The following is a 20,910-nucleotide window of genomic DNA, read 5'->3' as shown; positions in this document are numbered from 1 at the left end:
GCAATGCCATCGTGTGTTCACGGCAACAGCGGGGCAGTGGGTCCAAGGGGCGGCCCCGGGCCTCCGTGACGTCACCGGGCTTGTCGCGTCATAGTCGCCTACCCCTGCGGCGCAACGCGCCCTGCAGGAAGGATGACGTCACGGTTAGAGCTCCTGCAGCCCAGTGCGCGCTCGGGGAGTTGGCGAGTCGAGGGCAGCTGGGAGACGTCCTGAGCGCGCGGGAGTGACAGGCGGCAGAACCCGGGCGGGGTCGTCTGGGCTCCTGCCCGGCGCCCACCCAGTTGCCGGGCGGCCCCAGGTGGCCCCGCCCCTTCGGAGACTGCCGCGAGCCGGCCAATCCAGGCAGGCCGCGGCGCCGCGCAGCCTATCAGTGGCCAGGGCTCGCGTGCGCTTCCGCGTTCGCGTGCGCTTCCGCGTTCTCGTGCGGAACCGGCCTGCTGCGCAGGGACTGGGAGAGGGCGCCGGAGCCCACGCTCGCCCGCGGCTCGGCTCAGCCAGTCTGCGAGTACTCAGGCTGCCGCCCCCCGGGGGACCCGATGGCCTCGGAGGGCCTGACGGGAGCGCTGGCTGCCGTGCTGGCGGGCCAGGGGCCGAGCGTGCAGAGCTGCGACTCGGCGCCGGCCGGGGAGCCGCCGGTGCCCGTGCGGCTGCGGAAGAACGTGTGCTACGTGGTGCTGGCCGTGTTCCTCAGCGAGCAGGTGAGCGGCCGCCCGCCGGGCCCGCCGGGCCTCGGGAGCGCGCAGCCAGCCCAGGTGGGGACAGAAGACCCAACGGCCACAGCCAGCGCTGCCGCGTGCGTGGCGCTTCCCAGTTTTGCAAAGCACTCCCACTCCCACTCGCATCTGTGCCCTGCGTTCGTCCCGATATGTAGAAGAGGAAACTGAGGCCCGGGGCCTGTTTGTCTCATCCTTAGGCCTCATTCCTTCCCTTCCCCAGAGTCTAGTGGAATGCCCAAGGTCCCCCGGGTAGCAGTGGCTCAACCCGAGTTTACCCTCAGGCCTTTGGTGCTGATCCCTGTAGTGGACGATGTAATGACAACTAGAAGGGGCCAGGGCCATAGGGCGGGCTTGTACAGAGTGGAGGTGGGGGGTCGTGTTTCAAAGCCAGACCCCAGTGTGAGGACCCATCACAGTTTGTAAACCACGCCGTTGGAGGCGAGAGATACACAGTGACATGTGCAGACGCAAATCAGTGCAAGACACATGGTGACCCTCACTCTGGGGCCTCATCTCCAGCCCCTGAAGCAGCTTCCAGGAATCTCAGCCCTTCCTGAAATGGAAGTCTTCCTAAATCCAGAGAGGGACGAATTGCAGGGAGGAGAGGGCTGCAGCCCCCAGCGACACGAGGGCAGGTCTCCTGGAGCGCTAGCCGGATTGAGGGTGTCCACCCAGAAGGGAGTCTTGGGAGACTGTTTGAGGTGTCCCCTGGTCCCGGTGGGAGAAGGCTGTGGCAGGAAGTGAGGATCCTTTGTCCCCTCAGGATGAGGTGCTACTGATCCAGGAGGCCAAGAGGGAGTGCCGGGGGTCGTGGTACCTGCCTGCGGGGAGAATGGAGCCGGGGGAGACCATCGTGGAGGCGCTGCAGCGGGAGGTGAAGGAGGAGGCGGGGCTGCACTGTGAGCCGGAGACACTGCTGTCCGTGGAGGAGCGGGGCCCCTCCTGGGTCCGCTTCGTGTTCCTCGCTCGCCCCACAGGTATGGCCCACCTGGAGGCAGTGTGAACAGGGCCAGTTGACACCTTTCCCCCAGCTCCTCGGTGAGGTGAGCCCCTCCACAGCCAGTCCTGTTATGACTGGCACAGCCTGGCATGGGCAGATTCCAGCCTTTGGGCTGGAGGCCTCTCTTCTGGGTCAGGGATGTCTGTTGACTGCCACACCTGCACTTCTCTCCACACAGACTGCCCCTGCCCCATCCCCCACATTTCCCCCAGGTGGAATTCTCAAGACTTCCAAGGAGGCCGATGCGGAGTCCCTGCAGGCTGCCTGGTACCCACGGAGCTCCCTGCCCACTCCGCTGCGAGCCCATGACATCCTGCACCTGGTTGAGCTAGCCGCCCAGTATCGCCAGCAAGCCAGGCACCCTGTCATTCTGCCGCAAGAGCTACCCTGTGATCTGGTCTGCCAGCGGCTCGTGGTCACCTTTACCAGCGCCCAGACAGTGTGGGTGTTGGTGGGCACAGTGGGGATTCCTCACTTGCCTGTCACTGCCTGTGGCCTCGACCCTGTGGAGCAGAGGGGTGGCATGAAGATGGCCATCCTGCGGCTGCTGCAGGAGTGTCTGACCCTGCACCACTTGGTGGTGGAGATCAAGGGGTTGCTTGGACTGCAGCACCTGGGCCGAGATCACAGTGATGGCATCTGTCTGAATGTGCTGGTGACCGTGGCTTTTCGGAGCCCAGGGATCCAGGATGAACCCCCAAAGATTCGGGGTGAGAACTTCTTTTGGTGGAAGGTGATGGAGGAAGACCTGCAAAGCCAGCTCCTCAAGCGGCTTCAGGGATCCTCTGTTGTCCCAGTGAACAGATAGGGAGGTGGAGGAGGTGACAAGGAGCTAGGCAGCCATGCTCCCTCTAGTGCAGACGTGTCTCCCTCTGAGGGAGGCAAGAGGCTGGCGATCAGGGATCTTGTTGCATTGGGAGCAGGGGCGGCTCTCCTGGTTCCCAGGAGAGATGCTTTGAGGAGCATTCCTCTACATTGCACAAGGGACAGTGCCTTTAACCAAGCAAGGAGTCCAAAGCTCAGGACCTGACAACCCTGAGGGCACACTGACACCTCTCCCCAGGGGGATGGGGAGCTTTCTGCACCACCAGTGGTATCTCCTCATCATGTTCTGTGCCCTCTTTGGGAAAGGCCTGCATCCTGATCCTTCCGGGCCCTTGGAGCCTGGAGGGGCACTGGGGAAGGTCTCCCGAGGGAGGAGCCCCTTGCTGAGTAAAGAGGTGTTACTTACCTTGCCTCCCTGCCTAAACGTCTCTGTGGGGAGCAAGTGTTGGGGACTGCTGTCCAAGAGCTGCTGTTCCCCTCGTGTTACCCACAGCTGCCCATGCCTTCCCCAGTGCACTGATAGTGTGGGTCAGTCTGCTGTCCAGCATGGCCCCCGGGGCTTCTTCCAGCTGGCCTGCTGGCCCGGGGTGTGACTCTGAGGGGACCCATCCCTAATGAAACACAGCTCTGAGTCCTCCAAGGGTTGGGCAGTGGGCGGCCCCAGAGAAACTTCACGTGGGACAGGCTGCAGGTGCTGCCTCTGCTCTCTCCTTGAGCCTCCCTGGCACAGACCCCTCCCCCAGCTCTCCTGCCTCTGCTTTTTCACAGCTTCAGCCCACACCAGACCAAACCTTTTTTTCATTTCCCCTCAGCCTGGCTGAATCACGGTAGGAATTTTTTTTTTTTAATAAGTGGCCAGGCACAGTGGCTCACGCCTGTAATCCCAACACTTTTTGGTAGGCTGATGCAGGTGGATCACTTGAGGTCAGGAGTTCGAGACCAGCCTGGCCAACATGGCAAAACCCCATCTTCACTAAAAATACAAAAAACTAGCTGTTCATGTTGGCAGATGCCTGTAATCCAAGATACTTAGGAGGCTGAGGCAGGAGAATCGCTTGATCCCCAGAAGCAGAGGTTGCAGTGAGCTGAGCTCCAGCCTGGGCAGACGGTCTCAAAAAAAAAAAAAAAAGAACTTTGGCCAGGCACGGTGGCTCACACCTGTAATCCCAGTGCCTTGGGAGGCTGAGGCAGGAGGATCGCTTGAAGGCAAGAGTTTGAAGCCAGCCTGGGCAACATAGTGAGACCCTGTCTGTACAGAAAAAAACAAAACAAAACAAAAAAAACCCAGGCGAGGTGGCGCACACCTGTAAATCCCAGCTACTCAGGAGGCTGACACAGGAGGATTGCTTGAGCCCAGAAGGTGGAGGCTGCAGTGAGCCATGATCAGGCCAGTGCACTCCAGTCTGGGTAAAAGAGCAAGACCCTTTCTCAAAAGAAAAAAGAAAGAGAAAAGAAAGAACATTTAAGCGAAAATCAAAGGAAATGAACAAATAAAATATATCAAGTGTTCTACAGTAGAGATTTCTGATTCTGAGCAAGGAAACACTTGCACGGGCTCCCCTTCTCCTGAGGGCCGAGATAACCTCCAAGGCCCCTTTTCCAGCCCCCTCCCTGCCTCTCTTGGCTGCCCTCTTTCTGGCTCCTGGAAGGTGGTAGGAATCCTTGTACCCTTTGAGGACAATTGCCTCGCAAATGATGGAACCAAACCCTTTTATTTCAGTTCATTTCTCTCCGTGTCGAAGGGACCCACTGGCCCACATCCAGTCAGCCAGGCAATGACGTTTGGCTATTTGTCCCCATTATTTGGCCTAGTAGTTTTCAACCCTGGGAGCACATTAGGGTCACCTGGGTTTCTGTTTTTCTTTCTTTCTTTCTTTTTTCTCAGACAGGGTCTTGCTCTGTCACCCAGGCTGGAGTGGAGTGGTGTGATCCTGGCTCACTGCAGCATTGACCTCCCAGGCTCGAGTGACAAGTGATTCTCCTGCCTCAGCCTCCCAAGTAGCTGGAACCACAGGCGCATGCCACCACACCCAACTAATTTTTAAGTTTTTAGTAGACATGGGGGCCTTGCTATATTGCCGAGGCTGGTCTCGAACTCCTGTCCTCAAATGATCCTCCCGCCTTAGCCTCCCAAAGTACTGGGATTATAGGCATGAGCCACCATGCACAGCCACCTGGAGACCTTGAACTCTGGGCCCACCCCCAGCAACAATAATTTAACTGGTGATGGGACACTGGGCATTGGGATTTTAAAAAGCCACCCAGTGATCAACACAAGTTGAGAGCCACCGTCTGGCTCCTTTTCCTCCAAGTTCTCAGCCTGCCCTCCCGCAGTCTCTTGGGGAACCCCCTCAGAGGATCCCCCACCCCTCCACACACACCTAAGGACAAAGGGTTTATTTATTTATGTGTTAACTTTTCTTTTTCCCTGAGAACACACCTGTGAATTATTACTATTATTTTCTTTTAGAGACAGGGTCTTACTCTGTTGCCCAGGCTGGAGTGCAGTGGTGCAATCAGCTCACTGCAGCCTTGAACTTAAAAGACAAGGTTTTAAATACCAGGCCTATTTTACAACTAAAACAGGCATAGAACACGCATCATAAACACACCCAAGTGAGACTTGCACACAGATGCTCCCACGTGGTCCATTCCCTCACGGTGTCTCCGGGGCGGGCAGGCTCTCGGCTGCAGGTCAGCCCAGCAGAAGCGGCACTGCTCTGCCAAGTCTGGCTCCTGGCAGGCTCTGAGGATCAGCAGATCTGCACTGCCAGAGCCTGTCTGTTTACCGCCCACCCCACCTCCCTGCTCCAGTGCTAGAAAAAGAATTTGTCTTCCTTGGGGAGGAAGATGGGCCCGAATTAGCAGTGGAGTCCTGGGCAGAAGGAGGGGGAACTTGGCCAAGAACAGAGCCACCATGTCCACGCAATCACACCATTTATTGCTGTGCTGTCCGGGGAAGACACCGTGCAAATGCCAAAGTGCATTGAGGAGAGGGGAGGGTCTGTGACTCCCAGACCCTCGAATATTTTATGAATCTGAGAGTCCAGACGCAGTTCATCCACGGAGATCTGCGCCCTGTCCCACCAACACCCACGTTCGTGCACGCACATGCGCACAGTGCTCTTCAGAGCGGCGAGGTCCTCCCCCGTGGGGAGGAATGCGGGAGAGGCAGAGGTCACTGAGTTTCCTCCTGTTTCGTGTCACCTCTTGGCAACCTGTGTCTGGCTTCTAGAAGTGGCATGGGCAAGAAAAGGAAGCGAAAGAAGCTCTGGCCTGCTCCTCCTTGCCCAGGAGCAAAGCCAGCAACTGTGTAGTCCCGCTGTGAGGTAATGCCTGGCGCCGCCCGTGTATTCCTGCAGGTCAAGACAGATTCGGGCCGGGTGGGGTGGCAGCCCCAGCCACAGAGGGCATGCAGGGAGAACAACACCAGGACTGGCTGCCTGGGCCGCAGCCACTCCCCGCCAGGCACAGGGGCCTGGAGTCAGGGGGCGTCCTGCCCTTATCTGTCCCATGAGCTCCCTGGCCACCCAGAAGGGTCTTCTATCAAGAACACTGGGCCCTGGGCAGAAGGGAGGGCAAGGCCTGGCCTCCCCTGGTCTCTGACCTCTCTGCCCAGGTGCTGTGGACCTGCTGAGACGGGTTCAGAAGGCGCCAGAGAGGAACTAGCTGGACCTGAGCCTGGCTCCTGGGCCCACTCCCCTCCTGGCTGCAGCTGCACCAAGGTTCTCATTAGCAGCGGCCCCCGCCTGGGTGCGGAACATGCTTTAGGCATTTGCCAGGAGGCGGCTGGGAGTTTTGCAACAGTTTCCAGGGGAGCAGAGCAGGAAGAGGGGCTTCCCCGACGATCCTATTCACTGCTCCTCCTCCGTGGGCCAAGTGGGCCAAGCCGTGAAGGCAAGGGACACAATGTCAGGTCTCAGCAGCTCCCATGGTACCTAATGTGACACGGACAAGGCTCCAGGCCCCATCTCCCTGGCCCGGGCTCCCGACCAGTCTCAGAGCCATCAGCTCACTCCCCATCTTGCCCCTGGAGTTGAGTCACAGGTCTTGGCCCTGGCCACAAATGGCCAGTACAGAGGGGGCCAGGCACACAGCACATGAGGGTCTGGGGCCTGGGTGCTCACCTGGCTGTCACCCAAGCTCCTCCAAGAAGGCCCCAAGGACCCTGCTGCCTGGAAAGCCATCTGTTTGGCTCCTTGGCACCTGGCATGCCCATTCCCTGAAACCCAGTCTGGTGTGGTCAACATGCCGCAGTCTCCTTGAATGAGCCCGGGAGCAGAAGCCCCATCCCAGGAGGGGAGTGTGGCGGCAGTGCCAGGCAGGAGGCAGCTCTGGGGCAGAGGTGTGGACAGGAGTCTCCCACCGCCCTGGTCCTGGCTCAGACCTGCCCTTCCGGGGCTGGGGAGAGGTTCTGGCGAGGATCACGTGGGGGAAACTTGACGAAGGCAATGGCAGCCAGCTCCTTGCAGAACTCCTCCAGCACCACCACGCCCTGGAGGAGGGTCTGGTGGTCCAGCCTGAGGGGAGATGGCACAGGGGGCGTGGCTGGGTGGGGGCAGGACTGTGCCCAGCATGACAGCCCAGCATCCACGAGGCTTGACCCTGTGGCCGGCCACCTCTCCTCCAGAGGCACTTTCTACCCTCCCACCCCCAGGCTTCACCTGGCACCCTTGGTACTCACTGCTCCCCAGGAGCCTGGCCCGTCAACTGCTTGCGCACCAGGAGCAGCTTGCCTGGGAATTGGGGTACCCTCTGGATTCTCTGCATCAAGTCCCCGATTACCTAGAGTAGGAACCACGGGGGACTCAGATGGGGCCAGCAACACCAGTGGGTCCCCTGGCCCTGCCACACCATGCAGAGCATGGGAGACTACTTTCCCTGGCACCGGCAAGGCTCCAGCCCCCAACCACCTGCCCCATTCCCCTTCCCTGCTGTTCCCTCCACCCGCACTGGGCACACTCCCTCGGGCCGAGGCATCCTCACCCTCACCAACACGGAGAATAGGCTTCTGCAGCCGGGGGCCAGGCTGATGTAGGGATCCAGGAGGTACTCATGAATATGGGGGTGGGGGAAGAGGGCAAGCCGGGACAGGACCGAGGTCACCTGCAGGTTCAGGCTGTATGGCTGTAGGAACATGGTGGACAGAGCCGAGGGCTGGCAGGTCTGGTGAGCATTTTTGCACTCCCCCAGCAAGGTGCCTGGCCAGTGTGAACGTGTGTGGGGGTGGGAGGCTCACGTGATGTGTGTGTGTCATGGATTCCATGGGGCTGAGGGCCAGAACATGTTAGGACGTGTGGAGCAGGGGCGAGACGGGGCTTCCCACCTGGGGAAAGGACAGGGGTGCTGTGCACCAAAGAACCGAAGTGGAGGCAACCCTGTGGCCAGCCCCTGCTCTCAAAGGACCCCAGCGGCACCAGCCTGGAGTTCTCCTGGCCCAGGCCCACTGGCTACCTGATCCAGAATCCGGGACATGCGGTCAAACAGCACTCGGAGGAAGTGGCCCTCGAAGAAAGGTCGCTCCGGCTCATGGGGGTCCAAAGGTGTGGGGGTCAGAGGCCAGCCCCAGGACGCAACGCGGGAGCTGCACTCCTGGAACTAAGACAGGCGGGAGAGTAGAAGCAGCGGGCCCAGGGATTGGGAACCAGCAGACAGTGCCCCACGCAGGAGGGATGGGCTGGGGTCCTTGGGCAGATGAGAGAGGGGGAACCCAGAGCTTATCACCCAGCTGTTCTGAAGGACAGGAAGTGGGAGCTGGTAGCAGGAGCCACTCACCAGGCCATAAGCATCGTGGACGTATGTGTCATAGCCCGTCTCCTCCAGGAAGGCAGAGGTCTTGGCTTCCTCGGGGACCAGGCACAGGAAACTGAGAGACAGGAGCTGGTGTGGAGGTGCTCCCGGCTCACCCTGCTCTTCCCTGCTCGTGGGACCCCTATCTCCCTCCCTGACTGGACCCCAGGGCTGTGGCCAAAGAAAAATACTCAGGCCAGACACGGTGACTCATGTCTGTAATCCCAGCACTTTGGGAGGCCAAGGTGGGCGGATCACCTGAGGTCAGGAGTTCGAGATCAGCCTGGCCAACATTGGGAAACCCCGTCTTTACTAAAAATATAAAAATTAGCTGGGTGTGGTAGTGCATGTCTGTAATCCCAGGTACTCGGGAGGCTGAGGCACAGGAATTGCTTAAACCCAGAACCCGGGAGGTGGAGGTTACAGTGAGCCAAGATTGTGCCACTGCACCCCAGCCTGGGTGACAGAGCAAGACTATCTCAAAAAAAAAAAAAAAAAAAAAAGAGTAAAACTCAAGTGGTTCAGACTGCCTAACTTGTTCCCCACCTGTTGACGATTTCGGTCACTGCTGTTTTGCCATCATAGCTGGTGGCAGGAGCTAGGCGAGGCTTTGCACGAGGTGGAAAGCCGGAATCCAGGAAGCTGTCGGTAAAGTAGGGGTCTTCCTCCAGATCTCTATGGCCAGGACAGAACAGTGCAGCACCAATGAATGCATGGACAGTGAGCATGCGAGTGCTGAGGGCTGGGCTGGGGCCCGAGGGCGCCGGTTTCACTTACAGCGTGTCCTCATAGCTCTCAGGCTCCGGTGAGCCCCAGGCCACGTAAGGGCGGCCCTCAAGGTTGCGCAGGACCAGGCTGCGGATGATCCCCTCGTGGGGCTTCTGCAGCAGCTCCTCAAACAGCCGGAGCGTGGCGATGCTGATCTGGAGCGGGAAGGGGGTCGGCAGGATAGCCCCTTCCCCACCCAGCTCCCAGGGGTGCCTTGGCATGGCTAACCCAGATAAGAAAAGGCCTCTGAGGCAGAGTCACCTCCCTTGGCTGGATGCTAAGGTGGCAGGTTTTGGGGGGAGTCAGGGGGTGTGGGCCTAGGAATCAAGAAGTCTGGGTGATCCCTGGTACGTGACTAATTTGATGTGCGATTTCAGGCAAGCCAATTCGCTTCTCTGTGCCTTACTTTCCATGTCTGAGAAATGGGAGTATCAACCTCGCCTACCTCACAGAGTAGGTGTTAGCCCTCCCACAAGCCAAGTGAGTATAAAAGCACTGTCCAAAATATAAAATACTGTAAAAAAAGCTGGGCACAGTGGCTCATGCCTGCATTCCCAGCACTTTAGGAGGCTGAGGTGAGAGGATCGCTTGAGGCCAGGAGTTGGCGACTGCAGTGAGTTAGGATCACACCAGTGCACTCCAGGGCCTGGGGTGACAGAGCAAGACCCTGTCTCTTAAAAAAAAAAAAAAAATGCATATGATCATAGAAAATTAGTGTGTGACGAAAGCAGCTCGGCAGTGTTTTGCAGTTCAGCGTCTCAAAGGTGGAGTTAGCTGGGAATAGTCGTGAAATGGGAAGTGTTCAGGAAATCCCTCTGGCAGGGGTGGTGAGAGGAACAGAGATGGAGGTCCCCCTCCGTACCTCATCAGAGAGGTGGTCACAGTGCCCGATGAGGTGAGCGGACAGGGCATGGGGGTTGTCCCTAGGGGCTTCAGGCTGCCGGTCTGTGCCCAGGAGGAAAGCCACGGCCTCCCGCAGCAGCGCAGGGGAGCGGAGCTGGTGCAGCATGGCCGTGAGGAGGGCGGTGGAGGTCAGGATGCTCTGCTCGGACCTATGGGAAGAGGGTACCTTAGCCAGGCCTGGTGTGTGCAGACAGCACATGAGTGTGGGTGGCAGAACCCTTCCTGCTTGCCTCTCATCTTTGGCTGGTATGTCTGTGGTCACTTGCCCATCCCTGCTGAGGTCCTGCAGGGAAGGGTAGGAGGCCTTCGTTTAGCCCACGTAGCTCAGAGCCATGGGCACATCACAGGGCAGGCCTGGCAAACATCACCCAATGGGGCCCACAGATGGGATTCTGGTCAAGAAGGTGTCTGGCCTTAGGGACAGGATGAGGCTGGGTGGGGTAGGCGGTTTGCTGTAGACCACAGTCATGCCTGAGGTAACTGGACACTTACACATGCAGGAGCTGGGGCTGCAGGGTCTCCATGAAGAACTTCTCAGCCACAGCCTTCGCCAAGGCATCTGCAACCACCTGGGTTCCACAGAGCATGTGGTCAACGTGTTTTGCGCTCATCACAATTCCCGCTGAGAAATAACCATGTCCTTGCGCAGCGCCTGATGCCACAGGAGAGGGTTCCCAGCCTGCCTGGGGCCCTGCCTAGCTCCTGGACCCCATGTTTCCATGTCCCTGCTCCAGTTAGTCCTCGAGATGGAGATGGTACAGGGAATAGCATGAGAGCCCGGCCCCCGCCCGCCGCTGCTCACCGTGTGTGCCTCTGTGATAAGGTGGTCGCAGTAATCAAACCAGCCCAAGAAGGCAGCCAAGGCCTCCTTCCCAGGGAAGGAAGCCTCATCAGATGGGGCACTGGGTAACCTGAAGAGGGGAGAGAAGTCTCAGACAGTGGGGGAGGAGCTTCACGGTCTTCCTCAGTGTCTCCCAAAACTGGGCCCTTCCCCTCTCCTGTGGAACCTCTGTGGCTGGGCATCAGTTATCTTGGGGGTTTTATGGACAGAGGCAGCAAAAGCAGTGCTTCCCTGGAGGGCGAGAAGGCCCCTGGGGATCAGCTGCAGCCTTGGGGAGAGGGTGGCCAGCAGGGGTCCCTAGCAACGTGGAACACCAGGGGAGCTGACCACCAAAGACAGGCAGGGCTGCCAGCAACTGAAGACGCTGGCCGGCCTTTCCAGGCTGGGCACCCACCTCCAGCTGATGCCCTCTAAGGCAGCAATGTCTGCGGGGTCCAGGAAGACAGGCATGGACCGGTACAGCTGGCAGAGGTGCTGGACAATCGCAGGGCAGCAGGGGCTGCTCTGGACCAGGTAGGTGGCGGCTGCTGGGGAGGCCACGCTCACCAGGAGCAGCAGGTTCTCCTGGGCCTTCAAGGCCACCCGACTCTTCTAGAGGATGAGGACGCGACTTCAGGGACATGAATGTGAGCCCCCAAATCACCTCCTGGCCGTCGACCCACCCCTCCCCCGCCCCTACCCTCTCCATCTCTGCTGCCAGCACCTTGCTCTGGCACAGCCCAAGCAGGGAGGTAATCAGGTTGCTCTCTGCAGTCCCACCATCCAGCTCCTCGGTCTCAGCAGGCAGGTGGCTGTTCAAGGCCTGGGCCCCACAGGGCTCCCCGTCCAGCTGGGCCCTGGCAGGAGCACCATCGTGGGAGCAGTCCTTGTCCCTGTGGCTGGCTGTGTCCTTAGGCAGGGGAGTGGGTTCTCTGCATGCCTTCTTCCTACCTACAATCTTCTTACCCTGCAAAGAGGGTGGGGTGAGGCCAGGCCTGGTGGGGACCACTTCCCAGGGTCCCCCACTGGGACTGCAGGGTGGGCTGCCGGCAGGGCCTCAGCCTGGAGCTGGAGGGGAAGCTGCCTGCGTGCCTCCTGGGTACCTGCTCTCTGCTTCTGCCTCCTCAGGAGGGCCGAGGGGGCTTGCCCTGGGGTTCCAGGCCCTCCCGCTCCTCTTCCCGATGGGAGTGCTCACTTCCAGGATGTAGGCGAGCAGCTCTGGGTCCTGCTGGATCTTGGAGCAGAGGACGGTGGTGAACTGCACCTCCTCCTTTTCTGTAACGGATCCGGGAGCTGTCCCACCAAGTCGGAGGAGTTTCTGGAAGAGTAGCAGGACAGAAACATTGGGGAGAGGTGTGGCGGGGGAGAGAGCGGGGTCTTACACCCAGACACCCCTTGGCTTCTGGGCCCCTCACCTGCACAGGCCTGTGGACGCTGAGGTAATGCAGCAGGGGGTGCTGCACCTGCGCCAGAACCTTGCTGAAGAACTGGAACACCTGCTGCCGCATGCCTGGGGGGTACTGAGGCCAGGGACAGAGCGCCTGTCAGGACCGTGTCCCCCGCCTGCCGCATGCCTGGGGGGCACTGAGGCCAGGGACAGAGCGCCTGTCAGAGGCTATGTCCCCTGCCTGCCGCATGTCTTGGGGGGACTGAGACCAGGGAAGGAGCTCCTGTCAGAGGTGTGTCCCCCACCTGGAACGCTGCACCCCCAGAGAGCCCCAGGCTCAACTCCTCCCTCAATCCTGGCTCAGAGGGCCCCTTCTCACAGGCCTGCTTCCCTTGCCACGTTGTTCGAAACTGGCCTTCTTGGCACTCGCAACCCCTTTTCCTGCATCACTGTGCTCCGTAACTGGGTCATTATTGATCCATCACAGGATGGTCCTGCCTCTCCCACTAGGATTCTTGTCGGATTTTCTTTCCTTTTTTTAAGAGACAGCATCTTGCTCTGCCTGCTAGGCAGGAGTGCGGTCGCATGATCACAGTTCACTGCAGCCTCCACCTCCTGGGCTCAAGCAATCCTCCCACCTCAGCCTCCCACGTAGCCGGGGCTACAGGCGAGCGCCACCATGCCTGGCTCTTGTCAGTCTGAATCCCTACTGTGTCCCCAGCATCTAGAGCAGAGCCTGGCATGTGGCAGGCCCATCTTTGTGGAGTGAACTGGGAACAGGCGCGCTGGGATGGTGGAATGTTCTAAGTGAGACAGCCACAGTGCCTGTCCTGTTTGCTCCTCTCCCCCCAGCTGCCACTTTCAGTGTCAGGACTGGGAAGAGCACAGGCAGAAAGGCCTGGAATCCAGGGAACCCCAGGCTGCCCACCTCAGCCTGGAATCCAGGGAGCCTGGGCTGCCCACCACAGCCCGGCCCAGCATGCAGAGGGCCTCCCACCTCGGCCTGGCCCAGCGCGCAGAGGGCCTCCCACCTCGGCCTGGCCCAGCGCGCAGAGGGCCTCCCACCTCCGCCTTGCCCAGCGCGCAGAGGGCCTCCCACCTCGGCCTGGCCCGGCGCGCAGAGGGCCTCCCACCTCGGCCTTCCCCAGTGTGCAGAGAGTCTCCAGGATCTTGTGCTGCAGCAGGTACTCCAGGCAGGGCCCTGCCTCACCCACAGCCACCTGCTGCTGCTCTTCATACACCAGGATGTCCAGCATCTGCTTCAGCCGCCAGGGAATGTCTGTCTTCTTGGCGGGGGTGTTTTCATCTAATTGATGTTTGGGAAACAAGGGTAAGTTGGGTGAAGAGGGGCACCCTGGCTTGAAAACTTCACCGTCTCCTGCCAAAGCCCAGAAAGGGGAGGTCCTGTCTGGGAGAGGTGGGGAAGAGAGCTGCGGGCAACTGGGAAATGGAAGTTGACAGTGGATGCTTCAATATTTAAGAAGACAAAAGTCTTTCCAGGCTCAGGACACAGTCCTCTGAAAACGCATGCATGCCCAGCACTTTATTGGGGGCAGTAGCATCGGCTTCCTTCAAACCCTGGGATAGGTACAGAGACAGGGACACGTGGTCCTGGGCCCACAGAAGGCTGCTGTCAGCTCTGGGCCTGAGTGAGACGCTGTGGGCTCAGGGCTCTTGTCACATAACTTAGAAGCTGTAATTCCAGCAGCTGCCTGAGAGAGAACCTCACGGGGCCTCCCCAGCTGACACTCAGAGAAGGCAAGCCTCTGTTTTTCACAATGAGAAAAAAAAAGCTGCATCACCACCTTCAGGTCTGACCCAGTCCTCCTCTCTGTACCAAGGCCCTGACAGGGAAGCTACTTAGTGGGGCTTTTGCAGTCAGAGTCTCAGTGTGTCTTTTAAAGAAAGTTCTGGTGCTTTAGGACTGGCCTTGGAGCACCCCCTAGCTTTCCTTTAAGGAACAGGAGCTTGAGTAGGGTGGCCTGCCCCAGGCACCTCCAACCCTTCTAGTCTAGGGACCATTCTGGAAATGAAAGGGCTGGGGGTGGGGGGCCCCAGGTGAATTTAAGCCAGTTCTGATCTGATCTTACTCAGCTGGTGGACTGAGGCTCTCCTTCAAGAGACCTTTCACCTGAAGAGGTGGTTCAGAACCGGGGGTGGACTTTTCTCCCCCAGGGAACATGAGACAATGTCTGGAGACATTGCTGGTTGTCCCAATTCAGGGGTGGGGTGTGCTACTGGCACCTAGTGGGTAGAGGCCAGAATTACTGCTGCACATCCCACACTGCCCAGGACAGCCCCGCGCAGGGAAGGCTCCAGGTCTAATGCCAACTGTGCCAAGATTGAGAAACCTGATCTAGCAGAACCCTCAGAGGGTCCCACAGATTTCTGAATTTCCTGGGCTGGCCCAGGCTGGAAAGAAAGCCTGTAGAAAAGGTGTGGGCTGGAATGAAGCCCCAGTCTGAACTCCAGGAAGGGGAAAGTGAGGGATGCAGGATATGGTTACCTGGCAACAAGTCTGTATCCACCCGTGGCAGCAGCATGACTGCAGAGCAGCCACTCAGATGCCATCCCCTCAGGGAGCGATCCTGATGGGACCAGGTGACCCAAGGCTTTGGCTCTCTGGGGTGTTAGCTTGGGGAGAGGGACCCAGGCATGTTACCCACCTTGGTTTTTGCTCTCCTCCTACCCCAGATCTCTACAAGGAAAATGCCCCTAAGTTGGCTCAGGGGAAAGGGGAGGTTGTTAAACTCTTTTCTTTTGATCAGTAAACCCTAGGCACATGCTCTTGGGGCCTGAAGGCCTGGAGCTGGAAGCTGGGGGAAGTGCAGCCACCTCTTCCTTGCAGAGTCAGGCCAGTGAGACCCCCAATGAGGCTGCTCCTCCCTCACACAGCCCTTTCCGAAAGGTCAGGGTGGGACCGGCAGCTAAATCATCAGGAGCAGAGTGGCCCAGGGCTCTGGGTCTTCTGTCTGTCTGGTTCTCTGTCTCCATGAACTTGGCTCCAATTCTGCATGAGTGGGCATGTTACCTTTCCCAGGACACCTGCATGGTGACACTCTGCACACTCCTTCCTCCCCGCTCCCTCCAGGGTCCCCCGGCTGGGGAGGGCCAGGCCGCACCTGTGGTCTCGATGTAGTAGTTCGTGATGCCCTTCCAGTGCTCCACGAAGGCCTGCAGCAGGTCAATGCTGGGCTCGCGCTGCGGAGAGGGCAGAGAAACAACCTCGGTGAGGGCCACAAAGGCCAGGGAGCCCCTGCCTTCATGGGAACAGACATTCCATGCTGAGTGTCAGGTTCATGCTAGGCCTCCTCATGAGGAGGCACCCTGCTCCCTGGCTCTCAAAGGGAGGAATAACACATTTCCTCCCGGCCACACTGGCACTGTCTCCATATCTAGCCAAGTATCTCCTGACAGGCACTTCTCCCTAGATACCCCTCCCTCCTGGAAATGCTGTTTTCTTGCTATATGTCACAATCCTGTCCTGTCTCTGTCCTGGAGGTGCTAAGAATGTTGCTGGAGGAAACAGACACAGATTATTTCAACACAGCATGGGTACGCTACAGTAGAGGCACATAGAGGAACGCAGTCCCCCAACGAAAAGCAGAATGATACAGATGGAAAATGTGGCAAAGGCCAGGTGCAGTGGCTTAGGCCCATAAGCCCGACCGTCTGTGAGGCAAAGGTGGGCAGGCGGCTTGAGTCCAGGAGTTTGAGACCAGCCTCGGCAACATGATGACGCTCTGTCTCTATAAACAATTTAAAAACTAGCAGGACGTGGTGGTGTGTGCCTATGGTCCCAGCTACCTGGGAGGCTGGGGTGGGAGGATCACCTGAGCCTGGGGAGGTCAAGACTTCAGTGAATTGTGATCGCACCGCTGCACTCCAGCCTAGGTGACAAGGTGAGACCCTATCTCAAAAAAAAAAGAAAAAGAAAAAGAAAAAAAAGACAAAGCTTTCCCATTCCTCTCAATCTGAGAGTCTTTGAAAATCTGTTCAAGACCACCACAGGTTCTGTTCATTTTGATGGGTAGGTAACATTAGCATGATATTAACAAAGTGCCTTCCTTCTAACATGCTTTCATCTTGTGTCCAAAGCCTGAGCCTGCACAACCCCAACTCCTTAGCCAGTGCTGCTCTCGTTTCCTCCTCTACTGGCTCCTTCTATCAAGCCTCGGAAAATTCTGGTTCTGCTCTGGGAAAGCCCCTAACCTTCCCCTTTTCCATAAGCGTTCTCTCCATCTCTACACCACGGCTGATACTGGCCTTGCACTGAGAACAACCACTTTCCCTGAAAACTTCTCTAAAACAAAACAAACAAAACCATTCCTTCGCTTTTCTTGCAGAGTCAATGTTTTCAGGAAAAAAAGAAAGAATTCTAATCATCCCTCCCCACAGCTGTGCATTTCTGCCTCTAGGTCTTTGCTGGGGCCACTCCTCTGCCCAAGGTGCTCTGTATTCCGATAACTTGTCTGGATCCTGAGAGTCCCCAGTGAGGTTCAGTCCCCAGCAGCTCCACCAAGCCCTCTCCAGTGTCCCTGCCTGCCCACACCTCTCTCTGACCTCACACTTCACTGCACCACACAGCTGAGTAGCCACTCATGAAATCATTCATTCATTCCAAGCGCCCACTATGTACAAGACACTATGCTAGATGCCACAAGCAACATGAGGATGACTAACACCCAGTCCTCAAGAAACGTGCCATGGAGAAGACAATATAAAATTGCATTGAATAATGAAGCTACAAGGAAGTAGTGTGAGGCCTCAGGAGAGGTGGAAAGTGGTGACCTCTCAGAAAAAGGGGTAACTTCTAACAGGCTGGAACAGGGGAAGGCTTTACCAAGATCACATCTGAACTAAAACTTGAAGAACCGGAAGGAACTCTGCAAAGTGTGTCTGGGGAAGGGGTGCTGGTGAGACTCTGGAGCCTCTATCATTTTTTGCAGGTAGCAGGGAGCAGGTCAATGACAGCTTTTTTATTTTTTAATGAATAAATAAAAGAGAGTCTCACTGTCACCCAGGCTGGAGTGCAGCGGCACCATCTCAGCTCACTGCAACCTCCGCCTCCTGGGTTCAAGTGATTCTCCTGCCTCCCAAGTTGCTGGGATTACAGATGTGTGCCACCACGCCTGGCTGATTTTTGTATTTTTAGTAGAGACAGGGTTTCACCATGTTGGCCAGGCTAGTCTCGAACTCCTGACCTCAAGTGGTCTGCCCGCTTGGGCCTCCCAAAGTGCTGGGATTACAGGCGTGAGCCACCACACCCAGCCATTGGCACTGTCTGAGCAGTGTTTTAGGAAGATTCACCTGGCAGTTGAGCTTGGGAGAGGAGGTAAAGGCAGGAAGAATATGCTTAGAAGGCCACTGCAACACGGGGAGGGATGACATTCAGAGAACTGGAAACTCCCCACGGTCCACAGGGCATCTTGTCTTCTTTCTTTTTTTTTTTGAGACGGAGTCTCGCTCTGTCGCCCAGGCTGGAGTGCAGTGGCGCGATCTCAGCTCACTACAAACTACAAGCTCCGCCTCCCGGGTTCACGCCATTCTCCCGCCTCAGCCTCCCGAGTAGCTGGGACTACAGGCGCCCGCCATCTCGCCCGGCTAGTTTTTTTTGTATTTTTAGTAGAGACGGGGTTTCACCGTGTAGACCAGGATGGTCTCGATCTCCTGACCTCGTGATCCGCCCGTCTCGGCCTCCCAAAGTGCTGGGATTACAGGCTTGAGCCACCGCGCCCCGCCTTGTCTTCTTTCAAAACTACTTGGTAGGGGCTATGACCCTTCTCAAAAGTAGCACCACCCACAGTTATTCCAAATATTCTATCCCTGTGGAGTGATGGCATCTCACCACCTTCCATGTGACAGTGCCTGCTGTGCTGAGCAGTCGTCTCTTCTGCTAGACGATGAGCTCCCTGAGAGCCAGGGTTCTGTGTTTCACAGCTAGCCCGCCCTCGATGGGCTCAGCGCATAGTGAATCCCCATGAATATTTACCAAATATCTCAGGAAACTCCTGGAGACTTTCTCTCCCTAGTTCCTTGTTTCAGAAAGTCCTCTGGCCCTTCAGCAGCCCTACAATTATCTCATCATTTCTGTGATGGGGTCTCCTTTAGCCTCAAAATTGACTCACAGTCTTTGAAAACCTTGAGCTGGGCTTTAACCAAAAAGAACACTCCAGTACGACAGGAGACATGGGAGAGGCGGGTTAACCAGCACAGGCCATTAGAGAGCTGGTGGCACAGGTGTGTGATCTTTACCTGACTCCATGACCGGCTATGGTAACTCCAAACCAAAGGCACTGAACCCAACAATTTCTCTTTAAAGATATTATTAGTGGCCGGACATAGTGGTGGCCCACACCTATAATCCCAGCTCTCTGGGAGGCTGAGGCAGGTCAGTCACTTAAGGTCAGGAGTTTGAGACAAGCCTGGCCAACATGGTGAAACCTCGTCTCTACTGAAAATACAAATGTTAGCTGAGCGTGGTGGCGCAGACCTGTAGTCCAAAAAAAAAAAAAAAAAAAAAAAAGAGCTGTAATGATTCCTAATCTGTTGGATCAGAAGAGGGTGGGGAGGAGCACTCTTCCTCCTCAGTGAGGAGTCAGTTGACTTACTGGGATCACACATTACTTGGTGACCCAAGCTTCCGAAAGACGTAGACTGGAGACCTGGGGGTAGAGCAGAAAAGAGGAATTCCCGTCTCCCTGCAGGGCCAGCCACGCCTCCCGGACATAGCCGATATGTTCAATACTAAAGGGTCCAGAAGACCACTTGGCTAAAAAGATGTCCCTCCACTGCCAAAATCTCCTCCTGCCACTGATGCCTGTACTTCCCTCATTGGAAGCCTTAGAAATTGACCCCTAGCCAGGCGCAGTGGCTCATGCCTGTAATCCCAGTACTTTGGGAGGCTAAGGCGGGTGGATCGCTTGAGCCCAGGAGTTCAAGACCAGCCTGGGCAACATGATGAAACCCTGTCTCTACAAAAAATACAAAAATTAGCCTGGCGTGGCGCAGCATGCCTGCAGTCCTAGTTACTCAGGAGGCTGAGGTGGGAGGATTGCTTGAGCCCAGGAGGTGGAGGCTGCAGTGAGCCCGAGATCGAACCACTATACTCCAGCCTGGGCTCAGAAATAAATAAATAATACTAAAAAGAAAAGAAAAAGAAATTCACTCCTCAGGACTGAGGAACTATCTGGCCTGTCTCACCTCCTGTAAATGGAGTGTTCCTCAGAGGTATGAATTAGTTTATCAGATCACTTTTTAAGATGACAGCTGTTTTGACTGGGGATGAGGGAAGGGGAGGAAAAATCATTTTGGAACCTTCTCTACCTGGATGCCCTAAGGCCCTGGACCTGGGTCAACAGCAGCGCTGGGAAGGTGTAGGAAGTCATAGTCTCTGACTTTCTTCCCAAGTTTGCCTAAGGCAAACTTCCTTCAACAGGAGCTCCCATGAGGGTGGGGGAGGAGGTGGTGGGGAGGAAGGAGGGTGAAACCCAAGGCTTTCTCTCCTGAGAAAATCTGATACTCAACTCATCAATTGGAGGAAGATTTATACTTGGAGGCAGAAAAGTATTGTTGACTTTACAGACAGCTTCTTGGCACAGTTACTTTCAACAGCAGGCACCCCCCACCCTACCAGGAATACCCCCGCCCTCCCTACACAGCACTACATCTTGCTGAACGAACCCTAGTAGTGGGCTGCTTGCCAGCCCGCAGCCCCAACAAAAAATGGCAAAAACACAAACTCTGACGGCATGTGAAACATCAATGGACTCTCCTCCCCTCACAGGACCACTCAGGCCCCACCACGGGCGGCCTGTCCCTAACTCAAAGTCAATTTGGCTTCTGAGGGGTGACAGCCACGCTGGAAACATCTGCACCCTGCAGAAGGCGGTTTCCCCGGCTGGGTGCCCACCAGCCTGCCCCGGGTCTTTACCCTTCGTGGGGACTTGGACCGGCAGGGCCCGCACTTCCCATGTCCCGGGGTGACGGGAAGGGCGTCCTGCACCCCAACAAGGTCCTGGAGTTGTCTGGGAGATCAGACCCAGGGGAAGGGGCGGCGATTTTTTCAAGCCCAGGCGGGGTGGAGCGGAGGAAGGAGGCAGGCCCACCGGTACTGGGGGAGGCGGTCTAGGGCCCGAGGGGGCAGGAAACACCCCAAGGGGTGACAGGGAGCGTCCCGGCGAAGGCGAGTTCGGGAATTGGGAGAATCCGCGGCCAGCACGCACAGACAGGAAGCGACGCGGGAGCAGGCCGGGGAGGTGGGGCGGTCGGGAGGAGTCTGGGAGCGGGACTGAGAAGAGCGAGGGGAAGTGGGGCGCGGCCGGCGAGGAGAAGCCGGGGAAGGGGCGCCGCGGCCCGGGTGTCCCTGCCCGAGGGGGCCCGCGCCCGCCCGCCCTCCCTCCCTCCCGCCGGCCGCGCCCGGCTCCGCGCCCGCCCGGCCCGGCCTAGGCCCGCGACCCCCGGCGGCCTGGCACTCCCGGCCTCACCGCCCCCACGGCCTCCTGCAGCAGCGCCCCGAGCCGGCTCAGCATGATGGCGCCCGGCCCCCCGGCTCCTGGGCGAAGGCGTCGGCGGCGGCGCTCTAGGCGGAGGAGGCAGCCCCTTGGCCCCGGCGGCCCCGGCGCGGCAAGGGAGGCGGGGCCCGGCCGCTCCGCCCCTTCCCGGCCCGGCTGCGTGGCGCTGGCTAAGCCGAGCTGGGGGC

General features: G+C 57.9%; 2 protein-coding genes across 2 annotated transcripts; one reads left to right on the top strand and one right to left on the bottom strand.

Moving 5' to 3' along the window:
* Nucleotides 1-281: 281 nt before the first annotated feature.
* Nucleotides 282-2,951, top strand: NUDT18 (nudix hydrolase 18). The gene is made up of 3 exons (XM_023216673.1): nt 282-698; nt 1,480-1,693; nt 1,929-2,951. Exons 1-3 carry the CDS (start codon nt 537-539, stop codon nt 2,522-2,524), a joined length of 972 nt encoding a protein of 323 aa, XP_023072441.1. The 5' UTR covers nt 282-536; the 3' UTR covers nt 2,525-2,951.
* Nucleotides 2,952-5,459: 2,508 nt separating this feature from the next.
* On the bottom strand, nt 5,460-20,848 carry FAM160B2 (family with sequence similarity 160 member B2). Its single transcript, XM_023216672.2, has 17 exons — nt 20,696-20,848; nt 15,332-15,410; nt 13,343-13,515; nt 12,238-12,342; nt 12,018-12,140; nt 11,547-11,789; nt 11,238-11,434; nt 10,805-10,913; nt 10,495-10,571; nt 9,962-10,151; nt 9,109-9,254; nt 8,878-9,006; nt 8,317-8,407; nt 7,996-8,139; nt 7,528-7,668; nt 7,226-7,326; nt 5,460-7,061 (listed from the first exon to the last, which is right to left on the bottom strand). Exons 1-17 carry the CDS (start codon nt 20,738-20,740, stop codon nt 6,923-6,925), a joined length of 2,232 nt encoding a protein of 743 aa, XP_023072440.1. The 5' UTR covers nt 20,741-20,848; the 3' UTR covers nt 5,460-6,922.
* Between the last annotated feature and the right edge of the window lie 62 nt (nt 20,849-20,910).

This window comes from Piliocolobus tephrosceles, chromosome 7 (genome assembly GCF_002776525.5).
Source record: "Piliocolobus tephrosceles isolate RC106 chromosome 7, ASM277652v3, whole genome shotgun sequence".
NCBI lineage: Eukaryota > Metazoa > Chordata > Mammalia > Primates > Cercopithecidae > Piliocolobus > Piliocolobus tephrosceles.
The sequence above is the reverse complement of the archived record's forward strand: the minus strand, read 5'-3'. Positions and strand labels throughout refer to the sequence as shown.

Excerpts from the sequence above, each read along its gene's own strand:
- FAM160B2 (XM_023216672.2), bottom strand. The coding sequence starts at position 20,740 with ATGCTGAGCCGGCTCGGGGCGCTGCTGCAGGAGGCCGTGGGGGCG. Across the intron at positions 8,140-8,316 it reads TCCACGATGCTTATGGCCTG|TTCCAGGAGTGCAGCTCCCG; the intron begins GTGAGTGGCTCC and ends CGCCTGTCTTAG. Across the intron at positions 7,669-7,995 it reads TGTCCCGGATTCTGGATCAG|CCATACAGCCTGAACCTGCA; the intron begins GTAGCCAGTGGG and ends ATGTTCCTACAG.
- NUDT18 (XM_023216673.1), top strand. The coding sequence starts at position 537 with ATGGCCTCGGAGGGCCTGACGGGAGCGCTGGCTGCCGTGCTGGCGGGC. Across the intron at positions 699-1,479 it reads CCGTGTTCCTCAGCGAGCAG|GATGAGGTGCTACTGATCCA; the intron begins GTGAGCGGCCGC and ends TTGTCCCCTCAG. Across the intron at positions 1,694-1,928 it reads GTTCCTCGCTCGCCCCACAG|GTGGAATTCTCAAGACTTCC; the intron begins GTATGGCCCACC and ends CATTTCCCCCAG.